This window comes from Pristiophorus japonicus, chromosome 9, assembly GCF_044704955.1.
Source record: "Pristiophorus japonicus isolate sPriJap1 chromosome 9, sPriJap1.hap1, whole genome shotgun sequence".
NCBI classification, from domain to species: Eukaryota; Metazoa; Chordata; class Chondrichthyes; family Pristiophoridae; genus Pristiophorus; species Pristiophorus japonicus.
Window position 1 is genome coordinate 73,416,072 of NC_091985.1, and position 19,285 is coordinate 73,435,356.

Here is a 19,285-nt window from a genome sequence, read left to right on the forward strand (position 1 = left end):
GGGAAGGGAAGGGGGGGAAGAGAAGGGGGGGAAGAGAGAGAGAGAGAGAGAGAGAGAGAGAGAGAGAGAGAGAGAGAGAGAGAGAGAGGAGAGAGAGAGAGAGAGAGAGAAAGGAGAGGGAGGCTGAACGGGCCGGGCCCGGCCGGGCCCAAGACTTCGAGCTTAGACTTACCGGATTGACAGGTAGGCGGCGTCGGGTCCGGGGGGGTCTGGAGTTTCGGATCGGTCGGGGGGCGGGGAGGAGGAGAGAGAGATCGATCGGTCGGGAGCGGGAGTCAAGTTGGGTCGAGTCGGGTCCGGGGGAGCGGGAGTCGAGTCGGGTCCGGAGGAAGTAGGAGCTGGGCGTGGGAGGAGCCTAATTCACGCAGCCCCAGTGAGGCCATTGGGCCAGGGCTAGGGGTTGCGTGCTTCGGGCCCCTCCCACACAGTTTTGGGCGCCTGGAGGTACTGCACATGCGCGCCCACTGTAGCACGCATGTGCAGAGGTCCCGGCACTGTTTTCAGCGCAGGGACCTGGCTCCACCCCCTACAGCTCGTGCTGCGCCGCGCCAAGGGCCAGAGGATCAGCAGGGAGCCGGAGAATCTGGAAGTTTTTTTTAGGCGCACTTTGTGGTGCGAAAAACGGGCGTCCAGGTCGGGGCCGCGCCGTTCTAGGCACAGCCCGAAACTTGGGCCCAAGGTGTCTGCCTAGGATGGTAGAAAAATGCTTAGAAACGCTCATTATCTGTGGTTTTCAAGTAAAAGCTTCAGTTTGTTTCTGTACCTTAAGACAATTTGTATGGAATGGTTTAGAATCGAAGGATGGTTGTAGCAATTAGTGTAAACACAGTCATTTTGCTATGTCTTAAAGACTGGTTGAGGTGACAAAGTTCTGGTTTGCACTTCATAGTTCAAAGGATAGAGAACTAGGTTTTGCATTGAGGGAATAGGGACAAGATAGATGAACTATTTTCCAAGGAAGAAACCCTGGGTTAGTATAAACAGAGAAAACATATAGTCAAAATAGTAAGACATCTTTAGAGCGAGCTTTGTTTCAAGAATCAAGACAAAGAACTAGAAGTCTTATTGGGTATTAAGTTTTATGGGGAACCTCGATAGGTCAAAAGGTGTTGTCAAAATGCAGGTTCGCCAGAATTAGCTGTAAAGAGGTAATTTCTAACAGCTCCCATACAAGTTTCAGAACATGTGTCACAGTCAAATATGCACTTGAATGTGCCAAAGGTATTTAAAAAAAGGCACTAATTTCCTGGTTTTTTTCTGACCCAGTGCCTGAAGTTTACAAATATCTAGTAAGCCACAAGATCTCTTAAACTGAATGACCCAAGGACCTTATTTAGATAATTTATCCACAGGGAGTACCTGAGCAGTGGAGGACTCCAGTGTCGCATGACACAACCGTGCCCAAAACTACCCAAGCATAAAACCACAGGAGTTTAGCTGACAAATGTATTATGTATTGAATCATATGCTTATATTAAGGAGTTAGCTCCAGCCAATCCTTCAAAAAAAAATGTAATCACAGTACATACTTCTCATTATTATAAAATGTAGATTGTGTGCATTGAAATAGTAAACACTAAATTTGGTTCATTCTACTGCGCACATGACGACTAATTAGTTTACATCTGATCCTACAAACCGGCTCAAGGGATTCCTATGGCGAAGGCTTGACTGAGCTTAAAACAATTCAGATTCATTTCTTTGGAAGGGAGAGAGAATAAAACTGCAATATTTAAGATTCTGAATCCTGGTTAGGCCAGAAGCCAACTGCCTGATTACATTCACAAGACAGTCTGAGGTCTGTACTCCATAGAAATCCTGAAAGAAACTTATATAGCCTCAATTTGCTTTATGAAATTAATATTCTAGATTTGTTTTATTAGACGTTCTGTAGGTACCAGTGCAAAGACCACAGGGAGGGGGGGGGGGGGGGGAGGGGAAATCTCTATTTGTATGGAAATCATAAACATGGTCTCTATACTCAGTGAAAGAATGTAAATCTTACCACATGTAAACAAACATATTCAATGTGCTGAGGTCTGACTGGAATTCATTTTAACAAGTGAATTTTTGAAGGAGGGAGAAAAAATAAAGTACATTGTGTAATCCTGTTGGGATTAGTTGGATTGATGTTGACTGTTATAACTGTGAAAACAAAAGTTTTTCCTTACCTTAAATCTAACTCCTTTGTTCGAAGAAAATTTAGAATTGGTGCAAATGCTGTGGGATCTCGGTCAATAAATATCTATGGGGGAGAGCATATATATTTTAATAGCAATGAAAGACAATTGTTTTAAATATTTAATGTGACACTGATAGCTCATGCAGGCATATCTACTATATATATTACTTTAAGCATAATGTTGCACAGTGACCATAAAATGGCTATGATAAAGTAAAGGATTTTTCCGCTTCAAAGCTTTAGATGATACTTTTGAATCCCTCGAAGATAAACACTGGACAAGAACAAATATTCTGTAAATGCCTCTATTTGACATAAGTGACTTGATTGCTGATTCATTGACCAATGAGTAAATAACCAAAGACCAAGGGCCAAGAGTTTCCGCTTTGGGCGCAATCGGCGGTCCGGGTGCAAATTACACCCAAGATTTCCTGCAGAGAAATACTACTTTTTCTAGAGTTTACTCAAACCCACTTGTATATTTAATGCCAAATGTAAAATCTGCCATGAACCAGCGCAATCGGACAGATTTTAAAAACACAATTAAAAAATGTTTCAAAATATATTTTTTGATATATTTTGCTGCAGTTTGAGTAGTACAACTGAAAATGGATTTATCACAAAAAATAAGCATTTTTAATTGCAGTATCAATTCTCCCTCCAGCTGTGAGTAACCCAATTTTAAATGACTGAAAATGACTTAACAATAGTTATATTGGGGTATAGTCATCAGTTTCTTAGTATTTTTTTTAAACTCAAAAGCTTTTAAAACATGCCTATTCGTGTCCTTGCGCCCAAAAGAACCTGCTTAATTTTTGGAGCCTTTTCGAAAGCCTGCAAACATGTGCAATTAGCGGAAACTCCCAACGGTGATTAATTCACCCTGGGGGCCAGTTTTGTAGACAGGGCCTGCTTCTAGCGCGATATTTTTTTTAAACTAGCGCAAACGATCGTGGAAACTCAATTTGAGCTGAACGTGATTTGCGCTTAAAATTCCGCGATCTTTTGCGCTGGTTATGTTTATTTCGGGCAAGTTATGCTGAAAAAAAACAACGCAACTGAGCAAAAACTCTTATCACAAGATCTTCACCAGGCAGCTGACAACCAAACAATGACATCCCAATTTTCAATTGCTGGATCAAAAAAAAGACTGAATGGACCCAGTTTGCACTAATCTACACCTCAGACCAAACAGAGATGTTGATTAGTCTGAGGGGTAAATTCTGGTCAATATAAAGTAACAGGTGAACATCAACACCAAATCCCCAGCAGCCCAAAATGTCATTCACCTGTGCCCAGGGTACACCAAAGCAGAAAGCAGATTATCTCCAGGAGTGATCGCGTAAGGTCACTGCTCTCCCCACTCATTGCCATCATCTGAACCACATCTGTTAAATCCTGCACCTCAAGAAAGCGGTCGAGCTCTCCTTCCCACAGGTGTGGCTCGCACCCCACTACTGGGACACGCAGTCTCGGAAGGTGGGGCCCTGGGTGTGTCTCGCTGCACCCCACCACTGGGACCCGCAGCCTCGGAAGGTGGGGCCCTGGGTGTGTCTCGCTGCACCCCACCAGTGGGACCCGCAGCTTCGGATGTTAGGAAACTATGGAATGTCCCACCAACACTCAAACCATTAGTCACGGAAGGAGCTAGCACCTCAATGGGCGGCACCTGCACCACCACCAAAGTCAGTAAAACAGTGGGGGCTTCATCCATATCCTCCCCCCCATGCACTTGGTCTGGAGGGTGGGATTGGAAGATGTTCTCCTCTTCAGGCTCGTCCGAGTCTGAATCATCTTCTGCATTGTCAGGGTTGGCCCCAAGTTCTGCAAAATATAACAGAACACAAACAAATGGTTAGCAGCAGAGCAGCAGGCTGGGTGGCATGTGTAGGCTCACACAGCACAGGCAGCAGGCTGATTTGAAGGACTACGATGAATGATAGCACATTGCATTAACCGAAGCATAGCTGACGGAGATATCCTCAGGACCCGAAGCATGGCTAGCCCACACAGTACTTAACATTTAGCAAAGCCAGACTGTGGAATTTGCAGGACTTACCCTCTCCCTCATGTGGGCCCAGCTTGTGCAGTGGTGGTTGCTTTTTTCCAGGCAGGACCCATCAAAGTAGTGACCCTCTCTTCCAATGGTGTCAGTGGGTGCAGATTTGCCGGGGCTCCTCCTGTTTGAATTCTTTCCCTTTTATTATGTGCCACCCTTCCTCTGCAAAGATGAAAATGCAACTTTTTAAAGAGAGGTGTCTTTCTGCTGGATGGGACATATACAGCTGGTCACATTTACAACTGCAATTCAATTGAATAAATGAAATAATTACTTACACTAACTACTTGACCAAGGTCCTGCCATTTCTTTTTACACTGGCCTCCAGATCTTGTGGTGGTCACCATTGCGCTGTAATCTTCTGCAACTTGGTTCCAGCATTTCTTCATTCCTTTGGGTGGAACTTTTGTGACCTCTGCTGGTGTCCAGCTCCTGCCATCTGTTCTCAATCACAGTAACTAGTGCCTCCAATTCATCCTATGAGAAATTCTTGGTCCTTGCACCGCGTTGCATCTTGTGTTGCTGCAGATCCGATTTTTCCAATGCTCTCACAGCACTCCTTCTCTCTCTCACACACACACACAACTGGCTCTTTAAAAATGGCCGATTGCCAACCCAGAGCTGTACTGCGTATGTGCATCCATTGAAATAACGTTATACATCAGGGAAACTTTGGCAAAATATTTCTGCCGCATTTCTGTCTTGGAAAAATGGGCATAACTCTGGCAATACGCCAGAAAACCGGCTTGGGCAAAATTGAGCCCAAACAATGAGCTTTTACAGAAGATGCTGCAAAGGTCAAAAACTAATACTACATTTTCTGTACCACATCCTTCAATACCTAAAAGTTAGATTATTTCCCTTTTTCAGGCTCTAATTAAGTCTGTACTTTGCACATACGTATTCTGATTTGCTTTTTCTTCGAAGTGGTTAGCATTGCATTATAGGCACATGGCCACACAAAGGTGTTATGTAATGATGTTAAAACTATTTTGGCTGTCATTCACTGTGTAGTAGTACTGCAAGTCTGCTCCCCCCAGCACAAATCTCTTTATCTGTGTTTGTCCTTAGAATTTACAATAACTTCTGGCAGAAGCAAAATTCTTGATTTGCAGTCAATTTCTTAAAGATTCTAAGGGAGCATACGACACACCCCACACAGCTTAGTTCCTCTCTTCTTCAAACGCCGTCCCCCCCCGCCACCAACCCAATATGGAATTAATTTTTTACAAGCCTGACTATTCCTCCGCTTTTGTTATATTAATTTAGAAAACCTCTGCTTTTAGATTATTTTAGAAAACCAGACTTGAAGGGGAAATCTGACAAAATTTAGGTTTCAATCTTTGACGGTATAAATACAATTTTTCAACAGAAACACCAAAGATAAGCTGCTTTGTTTTCTTTTAATAGACGAATAATGATGTCAAAGCATTGGAGAAGGTACAGAGGACGTTTGCCAGGATGATACTAGGGATGAAAGGCTTCAGTTATGTGGAGAGATTGGAGAAGCTGGGATTGTTCTCCTTAGAGACCTAATACAGGTATTCAAAATTATGAGGGGTTTGATAGAGCAAGTAGGGCAAAACTGTTTACTTCGGGGTTGGCAACCAGAGGTCATAGATTTAAAATAATTGGCAAAAGAACTAGAGAGGAAATGAAGAGATATTTGCTTGCATAGAGTGTTGTCAACAAGACCTGGAACACACTACCTGAAAGGGTGGTGAAATCAGATTCTATAGGACCTTTCGAAAGGCAGTTCGACATATACTTGAAGAGAACTTGCAGGTTTTGGGGGGAAAAGCTGGGGTGTGGGACTAAATTGCACAGCTCTTTCAAAGATCCTGCACGACAGGCCGAATGGCCTCCTCCTGTGTTGTATGATTCCATGATGCAAGAAATTTGTTTCTTTGCCAGAACTAATTTCAAAAGGTGATGCTGAAACACTACCATTTTACCACCAGATGGCATTATAGGCCACAGTATATTGCTGCAATAGAGTGTTGTAATAAGGATGTCGCATCATCACAGGAAAGGTTGCATTTTTTTGCCCAGCTAAAAATCAGACAGGAGTGCTGTTCTGGACAAGGATTACAGCTTATGCAAGAGGAAGTTATTGCATTTAAAAAGGCACATGTGCACATACTTTTTTTAAAAAATGTGTAGCAATCAAAACTAGAATGTTACTGCCCCATCGTCATAAACATATTTAATTGCTGTGGAATGCTACACATCCAACCACCAACTATTTCTGACCACAGGACTAATAGTATTACCCTTGCATATCACAGCACAATATTATCCATTGTATGCATTAGCAGAAGATAGTTAGCATGAGATAATTCAGAATGTTATTTAATCCTTTGCTAACAAAAATATCATAAGTTTGGTTATCTGACCCAGTCACATCTTCACGTGGTATTTAAAAAACTCAAGAGGGAAAAAAAAGGCAACACCCAATCAGCACCTTCGACTGGAGCGTTTTTCTAAAGTTTTTGAGTTAGCTACTGAAAATATTGAACGCCCCAGCACATCATACTAATCATTCCAGATTGTAGTGAAGCACCTGGATAGTCGTTCCCACTGGGAGTGCAAGGCTGTTTCGACATCAACGTATCCAACTTACCAATTCAAAACAATCTTCTCTAGCATAAGCAAAAGAAGTAATTGATCACTGTGGAGTATTTATCTCACCACAAGCTTCAGCATTGGAGCTTTTGAAAAACTACTCAGCAGGATGTGGTGTTTAACAATTTCTATGCCAATTAGACAGCATAGCTACCTATAAATGTGTCAACCTTAACAACTTGTATTTATATAGCTTCTTTATCGTAGTAAAACATCCCAAGGTGCTTCACAGGAGTGTTACAAGACAAAAATTTGACACTGAGCCACATAAGGAGAAATTACAGCAGATGACCAAAAGCTTGGTCAAAAAGGTAGATATTAAAGAGCGCCTTGGAGGAGGAAAGAGAGGTATAGAGATGGAGTTGTTTAGGGAAGAATTCCAGAGCTTAGGGCCCTGGCCACTAAAGGCACAGCCACCAATTTGAGCAATTATAATCAGGGATGCTCACGAGGGCAGAATTAAAAGAGCACAAATATCTCGGGGTGGGGGGTGGGGGGAAAAGGGGTTGTGGCGGTGGAGGAGATTAGAGTTAGGGAGAGGCGAGGCCATGGAGGGATTTGAAAACAAGGATGAGAAATTTGAAATCAAGGCGTTGCTCAATGTAGATCGGCAAGCACAGGAATGATGGGTGAATGGGACTTGGTGCGTGTTAGGACACGGGCAGCCGAGTTTTGAATTACCTCAAGTTTGCGTAGGGTAGAACGTGGGAGGCTTGCCAGGAATGCGTTGGAATAGTCAGGTCTAGTGGTACAAAGACATGGAAGAGTGTTCCAGCAGCACGAGCTGAAACAGGGGTGGAGATGGGTGATGTTACGAAGATGAAAATAGACGGTCTTAGCTATGCCGTGGATATGTGGTCAGAAGCTCATTTCTGGGTCAAATGTGACACCAAGGGTGCGAACAGTCTGGTTCAGCCTCAGACAGATGCTAAAGAGAAAGATGGAGTCGGTGGCTAGAGAATGGCATTTGTGGCCGGGACCAGTACTGGAAGGTGGACAAGCAATCTGACACTTAAAGAGACAGGGGAGGGGTCGAGAGAAGTGGTGGTGAGGTAGAGCTGGGTGTTGTGGATACATGTGAAAATTTATTGTGTTTTTGGATGATGTCGCCGAGGGGCAGCATGTAGTGAGAAAAAGGAGGGGGACGAGAATAGATCCTTGGGGGACAACAGAGGTAGTGATGTGGGAGTGGGAAGAGAAGCCATTGCAGGTGATTCTCTGACTATGATTAGATTGATAAGTATAGAGCCAGGTTAGTGCAGCCCCAACCAGCCGGGCGATGGTGTAGGGGCGTTGGAGGAGGGTGGAGTAGTCAACCGTGTCAAAGGCTACAGACAGGTCGAGAAGGATGAGGGATAGGTTATCTTTGTCACAGTCACAAGTGATGGCATTTGTGACTTTGATAATAGCCGTTTCGATACTGTGGCAGAGGCGGAAACCTGATTGGAGGTATTCAAACATGGAGCTCTGGGAATTGTGGGCATGGATCAGACAGGTGCTAGTCAAAAGGAAACACTTATTAAAAATGTGGTATATGTCATCTGAATTTACAATTAATAATCCAATTATATGCACACACTATAGAAAAGTTCAGTTAAAGAATTAGTTGAAGCTACACAATACAAGGAAGTATCATTCATAATATCATCATAGGCGGTCCCTCGAACGAGGATGACTTGCTTCCACGAGTTTCGATGAAGGACCCGATGTTCCAGTCCTCAACTCCAATTGAGGGGGTGGAAGATGCCTGTGCGTGAATTTTTTTTAAACGTGCGGTGACCGTTGCACACCAGCCACCACATGGGCTTGACAGAGCTCGGTCTTGGTTCAGTGGCAAGGATTAACCAAGATGACTGGAGACCTGCTCTGCTGCACGGACCTAGCGCGCACACATATCGCAGCGTGAGCTGGTCCGTGCTGCCCCTGGGCCCTCGGCTCTTCTGGGACCCGTACCCTCATCTGTCGTACCTCCGCCACGATCTCTCACCGCTCCCTCCGCCACAAACATTCATCGCATCTCACCACAAGCACTCGCCGCTCATCCTTCCCACTCCTCTGTACCTGGGTCCTGCCGATGTTCTTGCCCACCCTCCAAAACGGCGACCAGGGTTTTGATGACGTCACCCAGTCGCCCATCTCAAATGCGTTGCACACTTGGAGCAGCTCGCGCTGGAGGTTGAAGTGGTATGCCGCTCCAGCTCTTTTACTTCCTGACCTGCGGAGCTGTTCTCTCGCAGGTCAGGGGGCCACGATGTTCCAGGGCCCAGCGCTCCAGCTCTTTTGTAGCTCGACCTGCGGAGTTGTTCCCTCGCAGGTGGGGGGTCACAATGTGGTATTCCTCCCCTTCACCTGTGGCCCTCGGCAGACATTCTACTACAGATGCTGCTGTGGCTCTATTCATGGCATGCTCGAGTAGGGGATGTTCGGAAGGTCACACGATAGATACAGACAACAAAGGCCATTCAAACGACTGTGGCTCATCCGTGTAGAAGGGTCTTTCTCCCCATCACAGAATTCAATTGATTCGATGACTGTTAACCTTTACTATTCTACCCAGAAATCCACTATGTTGATCTTGGGTCAAGAAAAACTCTCAGTTCTAAATCTCATGTTCTATTATTACAGTTTAATTTGAAGTAACATTTTAGATATAAGTTCTTCAACATTGCCCATCAATCATTTACTTTCAAGACTGAAAAGTCCCAAGTTTCTGCAGTCTTTCCTCTTAAGTCATTGCTCGGATGTTAGGGATCGCTACAGTCTTCAGAAATTGAATACCTTGCTTGCGTCTCAGTGACAAGAACTGGGCACAGTATTCGGTTGTGGTCTGAGCAGAGCATGACTTCCCGACTTACATTCTGCTCATTTAACTATACAGTTCAGCATTCAATTTGCATTGTTGATTGTTGCTGCAGTGACTGAACATGTTGGGTGTCAAAGGCACCAAAACAACTGGCTGGGATTCAATGTTATCCCCTCTCCAACAACAATTATTGGAAAACAGGGTAAGCCCAGCTTTAACCCACAAAGTGAAAGATCATGACATTGTCCAACAACATTTTTATCCTCTTTGAATAAGAAAATACCTGGCATAACTGAAAAAAGCACATTGTGTTGGGAAATAACAGCACAGACCCTCCCTAATGCGAAACTCCTACAGACCCTCAGGAAAAATTAATAGCACTGGTGTAAAAGGAACAGCCATCCAAGGGATCTTCCGAAATAGAACTCCTTGTTCAACCAGCGGAAATGGTTATATTATGAAACCTAGGAGGCGAAATTGCCCCTTTTTATACCCCCTTTAGCGGCTGTGGGGCAATAACGAGGTGCAAGACCGCTTTTGTCCGGGGGAGGGCGGCATTACTGCAGTTAGCGGCCCGAGCAACCGTCAATGATGTTATTGCCGTGCTCGCCGACCCCTCACCTTCCCCCGGCCGACCCCTTAACGCCCCACGGGGTTGGCGCGGGCAGATGTCAACGCCAGCTTCGCAGGTCGTGAAGCTGACTGATAGCTGCTCTCGAAGCAGTAATTAAAGGGGAGGGCCCCAGGCGCTGATCTTTTTTTGTCAGCCGGCTCTCGGGTCGGTTCGACGATGGTGGCCCTAGCATTGTGCAGCTTGGCACTCCTTCTTGGGTGCCAAACTGTTGGCCTGGTCGCTGTCTGCCCTAGTGACCCAGTGGTGGCCATCCAAGGCCATGCAGAGTGTGCAGCGGTCCTTCCTCCCCTTTAATCAAAGGGGAGAGACATTGAAGCGAGTCAGCACTGCTGACGGATGCTGACAGTGCCCAGTGGTGCCCCGGAACCCACCTCTAAAGGAAGTGGAGTGCAGGAGATTGCGCTCCGCTTCCTTTCAGGGCATAAGGGCAATTCCATGCCGGGCACTAAATATCCTGGACCCAGAAGGTTACCGCCCCCAATCGGGGCACAGGAATACTTCACCTTCCTATTGTCCCTGTAAGCAATGAAATATTTGACAACTTTAAGCACCTTAAAAAAAAATTATTTGAAATTAAAAATACAAGTTCGAAAAGAGATTCTGATGTTCCTGAAATGTGAGGCTAGGGAGGTTTCTCTAACAGGAGTGTACATAAATACAATGCTGGATCAGAAGGAAAATTCAATTAGATATTATTTAGATGTGGAAATAATAGCAGTCATAGCAGTGCTTGCATTTATATAGTGCCAGGCAACGAGAGATGAAGAGGGTGCAATACATAACCATGAAAAATGCAGTATTAACCTATTAATCCATGATGTCTCTGTTGTGTAGCAAAGCCATTTAGGAAGCTACTGAGCAGACTGATCGGTTACACTGCTTTGTAACTGACCATTGTAACATGAAAATGCTCCAGGGTAATTTGCTGTGTTAGCCTGGGGCACTTACAATTCTCGGTAATCAGTGTTCAGATGCTAGGGAGTAGAAAATGGTTGTGGCAGACAAGGGTCATTGAACGTTTAGTAAAGAACATAATATTAAAAAAAAATGTAAAACTGCAATGGTAACTTCTGTAGTTGCAACTTTGCTGACTAAAGTAACTGAGAATTATTCATTATTACTGCATAAATAAATGTAGACAGATTCTTCATACAGTGTGTTCCTCCGTAAGAGTTAAAGAACATTCATAAGTAACAATAGAATTGTGCTTTCAAAAAAAAATCAAACATTAAATATAAAGTATCAGCTTACTGCTCCAGTCTCATCCCGTAGTGTTGAGATTCTCCCACTCAGCAAGCTGGAACAAAAGCAGTTGGCAGTGAATTAGTATGAAGGTCAGTGCTTTGGCTAATATGAAAAGAAACTGTTCAACAATTTTGGACAATATATACTAGTTTATATCGAGGATGAACTGCCCACTGGAGGTTTCAAATATGCCCATTAAACACATCGAACTAACTTTCCGTGAAAATGCTGAATAATCAATGGTAAAAAGGGTCCTAATAGAGCCAGAGCAAAATACGGCAAATGTTGGAAATTTGAAATAAAACAGAAAATGCTGGAAACACTCAGTCGGTCCAGTAGCATTTGTGAAGAAAGTAAAAAGGTTAGGTTAGGTTAACCTTTAGGTCGATGACCTTTCGTCAGAACCAGAAGATATTACACATCTATAATATTTGTTTCTAATGAAGGGTCATAGACCTGAAACCTTAACCTCACCTAATCTTTCCTTCTAGATGCTGTCTGATCTGCTGAGCCTTTCCAGCAGTTTCCTTTCATTTCCTATCATTTCCTATTAGAACAGATTTAGTACAATTTACATTTGAGGATGTTTATTACAATCAACCCAGTGATGTAGTAATATAAAACTTCCAAGTTGTATTGCACGCTCTGACTGTTGAATAATGATCACTGGGTAACTAAACAAACCATTACCATAGAGTCGGTGTCTGTATATCACAGTGTGCGCACATCGTGCTGGTCAAACACTAGAGTTTAATAATGGGCAATGTTAATTAAAAAAATTATGAATTCAAATTAAAATAACCCATTAGAACCAAAGGCCAGTTATAGTACAACATTTGCATCAATGTAAAACTGGGAATATTGGGCCCAATTTTAGCCATGACTTGCATCAATTTTTTTGGAGTAAGTTGTTTTTTCTGGCGTAAATTAAAAAATGCCATTTTCCCCCAAAGATTTGCTCCAGAGTAAGTCAGTTAGGTACGATTTTTGTTGGTTCAGTTTTTTTCCCCCAAAAGGGGGCGGTCCCAGACACTTACGCCAGTTTTGGCCATTTATGCTACTTTGGCCAGCTAAAACTTATTCCAAATCGACTTAGGTCAGCGTATGTGACCAGTTCTGAAAAACATGGCGGACAGTTAAGAATTCGGTGCAGGTTAGCACATTTAAAGCACCAAGACTTACAAAGCACTAAACAAAGCATAAAAATAAGCATTCAATAAAAAAAATACAAGGAAGCTTAGAGGACCTGCACCAAGACTTACAAAGCACTAAACAAAGGCCAAAAAGTAATAAGCAATCAATCAATAACAAATAAAAATTGAAGTCCTACCTTTATGCCAGAATCAAGTTTTTTTTTTTTTTTTAAAGTCTCCCCCCCCCCCCCAAAACACTCTCCCCTCCCCCCTCCCCATCAAAACACTCTCTCTCCCCCAATTCCCCTGATCAAAACACACTTTCTTCTCCCCCCCCCCCCCCCCCATCAAAACACTCTTTCGTCCCTTTCCACACCACAGATAGGGTGTGGCGAAGATCGGGGTGTCCCTTCGGCTGGGGATAGGGGCTGCGAGCATCGGATCCTGCTCACAGCCCGCAGGGAGGGCAGGAGCACGCGTGCAGACTTCACTGCGCATGTGTGCAGCTGCCGGCAGTGCTTTTTGCCTGTTGCTCCACCCCCACCACCATGGACGCCGCCCTGAGACACCGGAGAGTCAGCAGAGCAGGCAGGATGGAGCCACTTTTTTGGGGCGCCGTTTCCAGCGCGCAAAGTCGGCGCATTTAAGGTAAGTGCGCCGAAAAAAGGGCTTGGGGAAAATTGGGCCCCAAGTCAGCTCATCCATCTGATTACTGTAGTAAACTTCCAAGAGGTACTATTACACCGCTTGGGCTTTCTACCAGCTGCAACACAATTACATTAGAAAAAGTAAAAATAAATCCAAACTCAAAGGGAATTTATTGGAAGATGGATAGGAGTAACAGGCAGGAGAATTGGCAATACAGCTAAGGTCTAAAGTTGGTAATGGTAATGTTCAGACTAGAAGGCAAGATGAGACACTGTTCCTGAAATTTGCTATATCAGGACTGCCCCTCAACTTAACCTGCATATATGTTTGAAAAAAATACACGGAGAAATATCACTAATCTATGGCTAAGTCTCACCAGGATCTTCATTTGATTTACAATCTATGAAAAAAATAACAATCAATACTGCATTGTATAAAATTGATTTATGAACAATAGATGAACAGCGAAAGCAACTTTAATCATGGTAAGAACAGCATTAAACAGTCTGATGTAATAACATCATCGTGTTCTTTGGGATGCCAGTTCAAATTGCCAATATTTTAAAAATACATTGAGAAAAAATACAGGCAATTTGTTTTTTCCTAAACAATAAACTTTTGGGTCATTTCAAGCTGTTCCCTGAACTATAGCAGTAACTGTAAAGCTTTTAGGAGAATATAGTAGCCTAGCTAAAAGATGCCACTCCAATTGAATAAATATTAAAAAGTGGGTATGGATGTGGTCTATACTACATTGTTCTGCAAACAACATTTAAACTCATTTTACTTTTGATAAATTTCTTTTTTAATGGTGGTAGCTAATTAAAATATCAATATAAATTTCTGGAATTGTTGATGCAATCCAAAAAATGCAACCTATTTACTGGGCAACTGTATTACCCGACAGTTGTGTAGTCACTTCTTTAGTCTTTGAAACAATCTAAAAGGACCCAAGGGAAAAAACAAATAGCAAGTTTTTTCCCCTCTCTAGGATATCATTCCAGTTTACCATTAAAGAACATGATAATGCTATCATGTCAGCCTGTTCAATTGCGTTCTCAACACAGTTAAAGCTGATTTTCTTCATTGCTGCATCTTTTTTCTTACATTTATAATACATTTATTTTTATAGCTCATATTTCCAACTTAGTCTACAAACGTTCTTCAACTTACAGAATGAACTAAGTTTTAAAACTCAATCTTACCTGGAGAAAAAGGAGTCTGGAATCCACATTAGTGTTTGTCTTGAGGTGCTGAACCTACAACCACAAAAAAAAAGTTTTATTTTGTACTGTACCAATAAATTTAAGACATCAAACTATTTATAACTAAATAGCAAATGGCTTTCCAGATTCCCCATACCGAACTGCACCATTTTTCAATCTATTTTCTTAAGTTTTTACCACCGAACAATGATACAAATCTGGGTTGTCTTGCAATTACATTCCTTAATTTTAATCTCTCGCCTTAATAAAAGAAACACAGTGGGTAGAGGCCCAGGCGGATGGATGCCTGTCAACTGTTCAAGTCTCTAGATCATATTGTTTACACTCAGATACACACTCACACTTCATTAGCCTTCCATTCACTGTATAGGGTTTTCTTTTTACATTTGAGATGAGATTACTGTTTGCCTGTCACTCGCTGATTCTGTTTTTCCACCCACAATGTATGTTTTGGTACATAGTTTTATTCCCTACTTTTTGCATTTTACTGGAATATTAATTGTAAAAGAAATGTCACTGATGGCCAGAACACTGCATGTGGCTACTGATAAATCATCTTCTCAATGAAAGCACAAAATTAACCACTACAATGTTACAACATTTTAATATGTAACTTATTATCAGAAACCTATACAGAGAAGAAAATGGCATAACACCATTAAAACAGGTCAACTATTTATTTTTCATTTTCCACTGTATTTTACTAGGTCTGAAACATACAACTCAGAAGTTGCATATCAACACATTGAATATCAACAGCCCTAGTCTGTAATACACTCCATTGTAATATGCTGACTAAGCTGCATTGTTTACATTTGTGCAAAGGTTAGCATCGATGGAAACTACATTGTACAACTTAGGTGTAAAATTGTCCAAATTAACTAAGGCAAGGCCACCTTGAGAAAGTAGTCTAACTAGGCTTTGGATTCACAGCAGATTCATTATTTTTAATATTTTTAGTATCAACAGACTGTCCCATTGTCAAGTACACATGCACAGAGCTCTATTTCCCCAGCCAGAGATGGCAAACAGCCAACAGTGTAACTCAGATATGGCCATCGAGCATTGCTTCCAGCAGATACCAGTCACAAGCCATAGCGGGTACAACTGCATGGTAATATTTAGTGAACAGGATCTCTACAACATTTTGGAATGGCTTGGTAGATGTAAGATTATCAACCGCAAGGGGGCTGGAGACTGAATCTCAGCTTCAACAGACACATTTTGGCAAGTGGGGGAGGAGGAACTCCTCCCAGTAGACAATTCCTGGCTGGCATCAACAGTGACTTGCAGAGATGTCTAAATCCAAACTTAACGATTCTGCCAGCTCCAGAAGGCATGTGGTATCAGGCTAAGCATAATAAGAACTGAATGGGAGGAAACCATGTGTGGCGGGGAATAGATAGATATATTACACATTTTAAAGTTTTATTCACATGACTACACGTGGGAGGGAATTGAGAAAAGTATCCAGGAAAATTGTTCAATGTAGCAGAGGGTTGCAAATAGAGGGGATTCACTGATGCTATTACATGCAGTCAGTGTTGCAACAAATTTTGTGTTTATACGCTAGTCTTTTGTTTTGACTGTCCGTTCACTGGATAACTTCATAGGTTGTAGTTTTGGCTCTTCTAGTTGCAGAATCAGAAAGCCATGGGTTTACTGCTCTGCCCCAGGATAAGAGCCGTGTAAGTGCAGGGAGCAGGCATGTAAATGCCAATCTCTGGTGATCCAAACTAGACATGTACCAGGGTAAAAATACATCGAGTTCCCAATGCTGCCTATGTGGCGAGGTAGCCAGAGGTGAACAACAGCGAGTTAGCGAGAAAGATCAAAGGCGCATTTAATTTCAAAAAGCTACCCCTGCACTACGGGAGAGGGACATGAACATGGACAAATAAATACAAACCGCTTCTTAAAAAAAGTTTTTATACGATCAAGGCCATTAGACTGGATTGTGTACCATATAGTTTGGGAGTGCAGAGCTAGCTGATTGCAGCTAGGCCAGCTGTGGGAATACAAATGCCTCAATGTTCCTGGATTAGGGAGGATTATTTGTAAACTTTTGAGTAAAGGCTGTCGGCACATGCTTTGTATCCCAACAAGCATAAATAGGGGTAATGAGAGAACATCAGGGGGAAAACTGGAAAAAGGTGAGAGGAAACACTAAGACAATGATGCTGTTTTCTCAAATGTTATATCCAGCATGCAAACCAACAACTACAGCTGCAGAACTGAGTTGATGCAAGTGGATCCCTCCAATTGCCCTTCCCCCTTCCTTGGTAATGATATGAAATACAATGATAGTGTTTTACTAATGGTACTCTTTACATAAAATTGAAACCAACCACAGTTCCAGAGTTATTCCCTCCCCCTCCATGAATAAACAGGAAATCCACAATTTACATCACAGCATCAAACTTATTTTTGCTGGCAATAGAGGTGTGTACCAGTCTCATGGTCCATTAATAAAGTGTAAATAAATGTTCCTATTAATTGCCCTATATTTTAAGTTGTCAATGCTAATCAAGTGATACAGAAAAGTCTCAAAACATGCTCTTTGTTATCTTAATCTTGCAGGAGAAACCAGCAGAGTAAGAAATATATGCTTGAATTCCTATCAGCCCGCCAGCGCTCGATCGCCGCCCAAAAGACCGCCAAGATTGGGAAGATTATCGCCGGCGAAAACGACCCCTCCAAAAATAAAAAAATCCATTGAGCAAAAAACCTGGGCCTTGCACCCACATTCTGGGTGAAAAAGTGCAATTTAGGGTCGATTGGGCGGTTCGTAAACAAAATGGGCGAAAAATTTAAAAATCAATAAAAATTTACCCCGAGGCTTGGGCCTAACACCAGAAAAACAATAAAAATGATTTTTCAAAAAACATTAACTAAAATAGCAAAAAAAATTCCCAAGACACTTTGGGCCCAAGTTTCGGCCCGAGTTGCTCCTGTTTTTTTGGAGCAACTAGTTTAGAATGGAGTATCTTAGAAATTGCAATTCTCGGCATTTAGTTTGCTCCAGTTCTAGTCAGTTAGAATAGTTTCAGTTTGGAACAGATTTTTTTTCCCCAAAAGGGGGCGTGTCCGGCCACTTACGCCCGTTTTGAAAGTTTAGGCAGTGAAAACTTACTCCAAACTAACTTAGAATGGAGTAAGTGTAGATTTTTGTATGCTCAGAAAAACCTTGCCTACACTTAGAAAATCAGGCATAGGTTACAAATCAGGCGTAAGGAATGGGGGGGGGGGGGGGTTTAAAGGGAAGTTTACAACATTAAACATTTCAGTTTTACAAATAAAAAGCAATCATCAATAATAAATGATAAATACATCAATAAATCCAAAAAAAATAATTTAAAAAAAAATGTTCTACTCACCGACTGCAGCACCGGGAGCCCTCCACCAGCATGCTGGGACGCCTCCCCACCGCCATCCCCACCCCCCAAAATGTGTGTGTCTCTCTCTCTCTCTCTCACTCTCTGTCTGTCAGTGTCAGTCTCTGTCAGTGTCTATGTGTTTCTGACAGCGAGGGGAGGGAGGAAAGGACGAGGAAGAGAACGAGGGGAGGGGAGGGAGGAAAGGACGAGGGGAGGGGAGGGAGGAAAGGAGGAGGGAGGGGAGGGAGGAAAGGAGGAGGGGAGGGAGGAGAAGGAGGAGGGAGGGGAGGGAGGGAAGAGAGGGGAGAGGGGAGGGAAGAGAGGGGAGAGGGGAGGGGAAGAGAGGGGAGAGGGGAGGGAAGAGAGGGGAGAGGGGAGGGAAGAGAGGGGAGAGGGGAGGGAAGAAAGGGGAGAGGGGAGGGAAGAAAGGGAGAGGGGAGGGAAGAGGGGAGGGAAGAAAGGGGAGAGGGGAGGGAAGAAAGGGGAGAGGGGAGGGAAGAAAGGGAGAGGGGAGGGAAGAAAGGGGAGAGGGGAGGGAAGAAAGGGGAGAGGGGAGGGAAGAAAGGGGAGAGGGGAGGGAAGAAAGGGGAGAGGGGAGGGAAGAAAGGGGAGAGGGGAGGGAAGAAAGGGGAGAGGGGAGGAAGAAAGGGGAGAGGGGAGGGAAGAAAGGGGAGAGGGGAGGGAAGAAAGGGGAGAGGGGAGGGAAGAAAGGGAGAGGGAGGGAAGAAAGGGAGAGGGGAGGGAAGAAAGGGGAGAGGGGAGGGAAGAAAGGGGAGAGGGGAGGGAAGAAAGGGGAGAGGGGAGGGAAGAGGGGAGGGAAGAAAGGGGAGAGGGGAGGGAAGAAAGGGGAGAGGGGAGGGAAGAAAGGGGAGAGGGGAGGGAAGAAAAGGGAGAGGGGAGGGAAGAAAAGGGAGAGGGGAGGGAAGAAAGGGGAGAGGGGAGGGAAGAAAGGGGAGAGGGGAGGGAAGAAAGGGGAGAGGGAGGGAAGAAAGGGGAGAGGGGAGGAAGAAAGGGGAGAGGGGAGGGAAGAAAGGGGAGAGGGGAGGGAAGAAAGGGGAGAGGGGAGGGAAGAAAGGGGAGAGGGGAGGGAAGAAAGGGGAGAGGGGAGGGAAGAAAGGGGAGAGGGGAGGGAAGAAAGGGGAGAGGGGAGGAAGAAAGGGGAGAGGGGAGGGAAGAAAGGGGAGAGGGGAGGGAAGAAAGGGAGAGGGGAGGGAAGAAAGGGGAGAGGGGAGGGAAGAAAGGGGAGAGGGGAGGGAAGAAAGGGAGAGGGGAGGGAAGAAAGGGAGAGGGGAGGGAAGAAAGGGGAGAGGGGAGGGAAGAAAGGGGAGAGGGAGGAAGAAGGGAGAGGGGAGA

General features: G+C 43.8%; 1 protein-coding gene across 1 annotated transcript in view; it reads right to left on the minus strand.

Moving 5' to 3' along the window:
• kctd3 (potassium channel tetramerization domain containing 3) overlaps nucleotides 1-19,285 on the minus strand; it is a 92,783-nt gene that overhangs the window by 62,907 nt on the left and 10,591 nt on the right. The window contains exons 2-4 of the mRNA XM_070890973.1: nucleotides 14,535-14,588; nucleotides 11,555-11,600; nucleotides 2,172-2,245 (exon numbers count right to left, since the gene is read on the minus strand). Of these exons, the coding sequence (XP_070747074.1) occupies nucleotides 2,172-2,245; nucleotides 11,555-11,600; nucleotides 14,535-14,588 (174 nt within the window). The remainder of the gene's footprint in view (nucleotides 1-2,171; nucleotides 2,246-11,554; nucleotides 11,601-14,534; nucleotides 14,589-19,285) is intronic.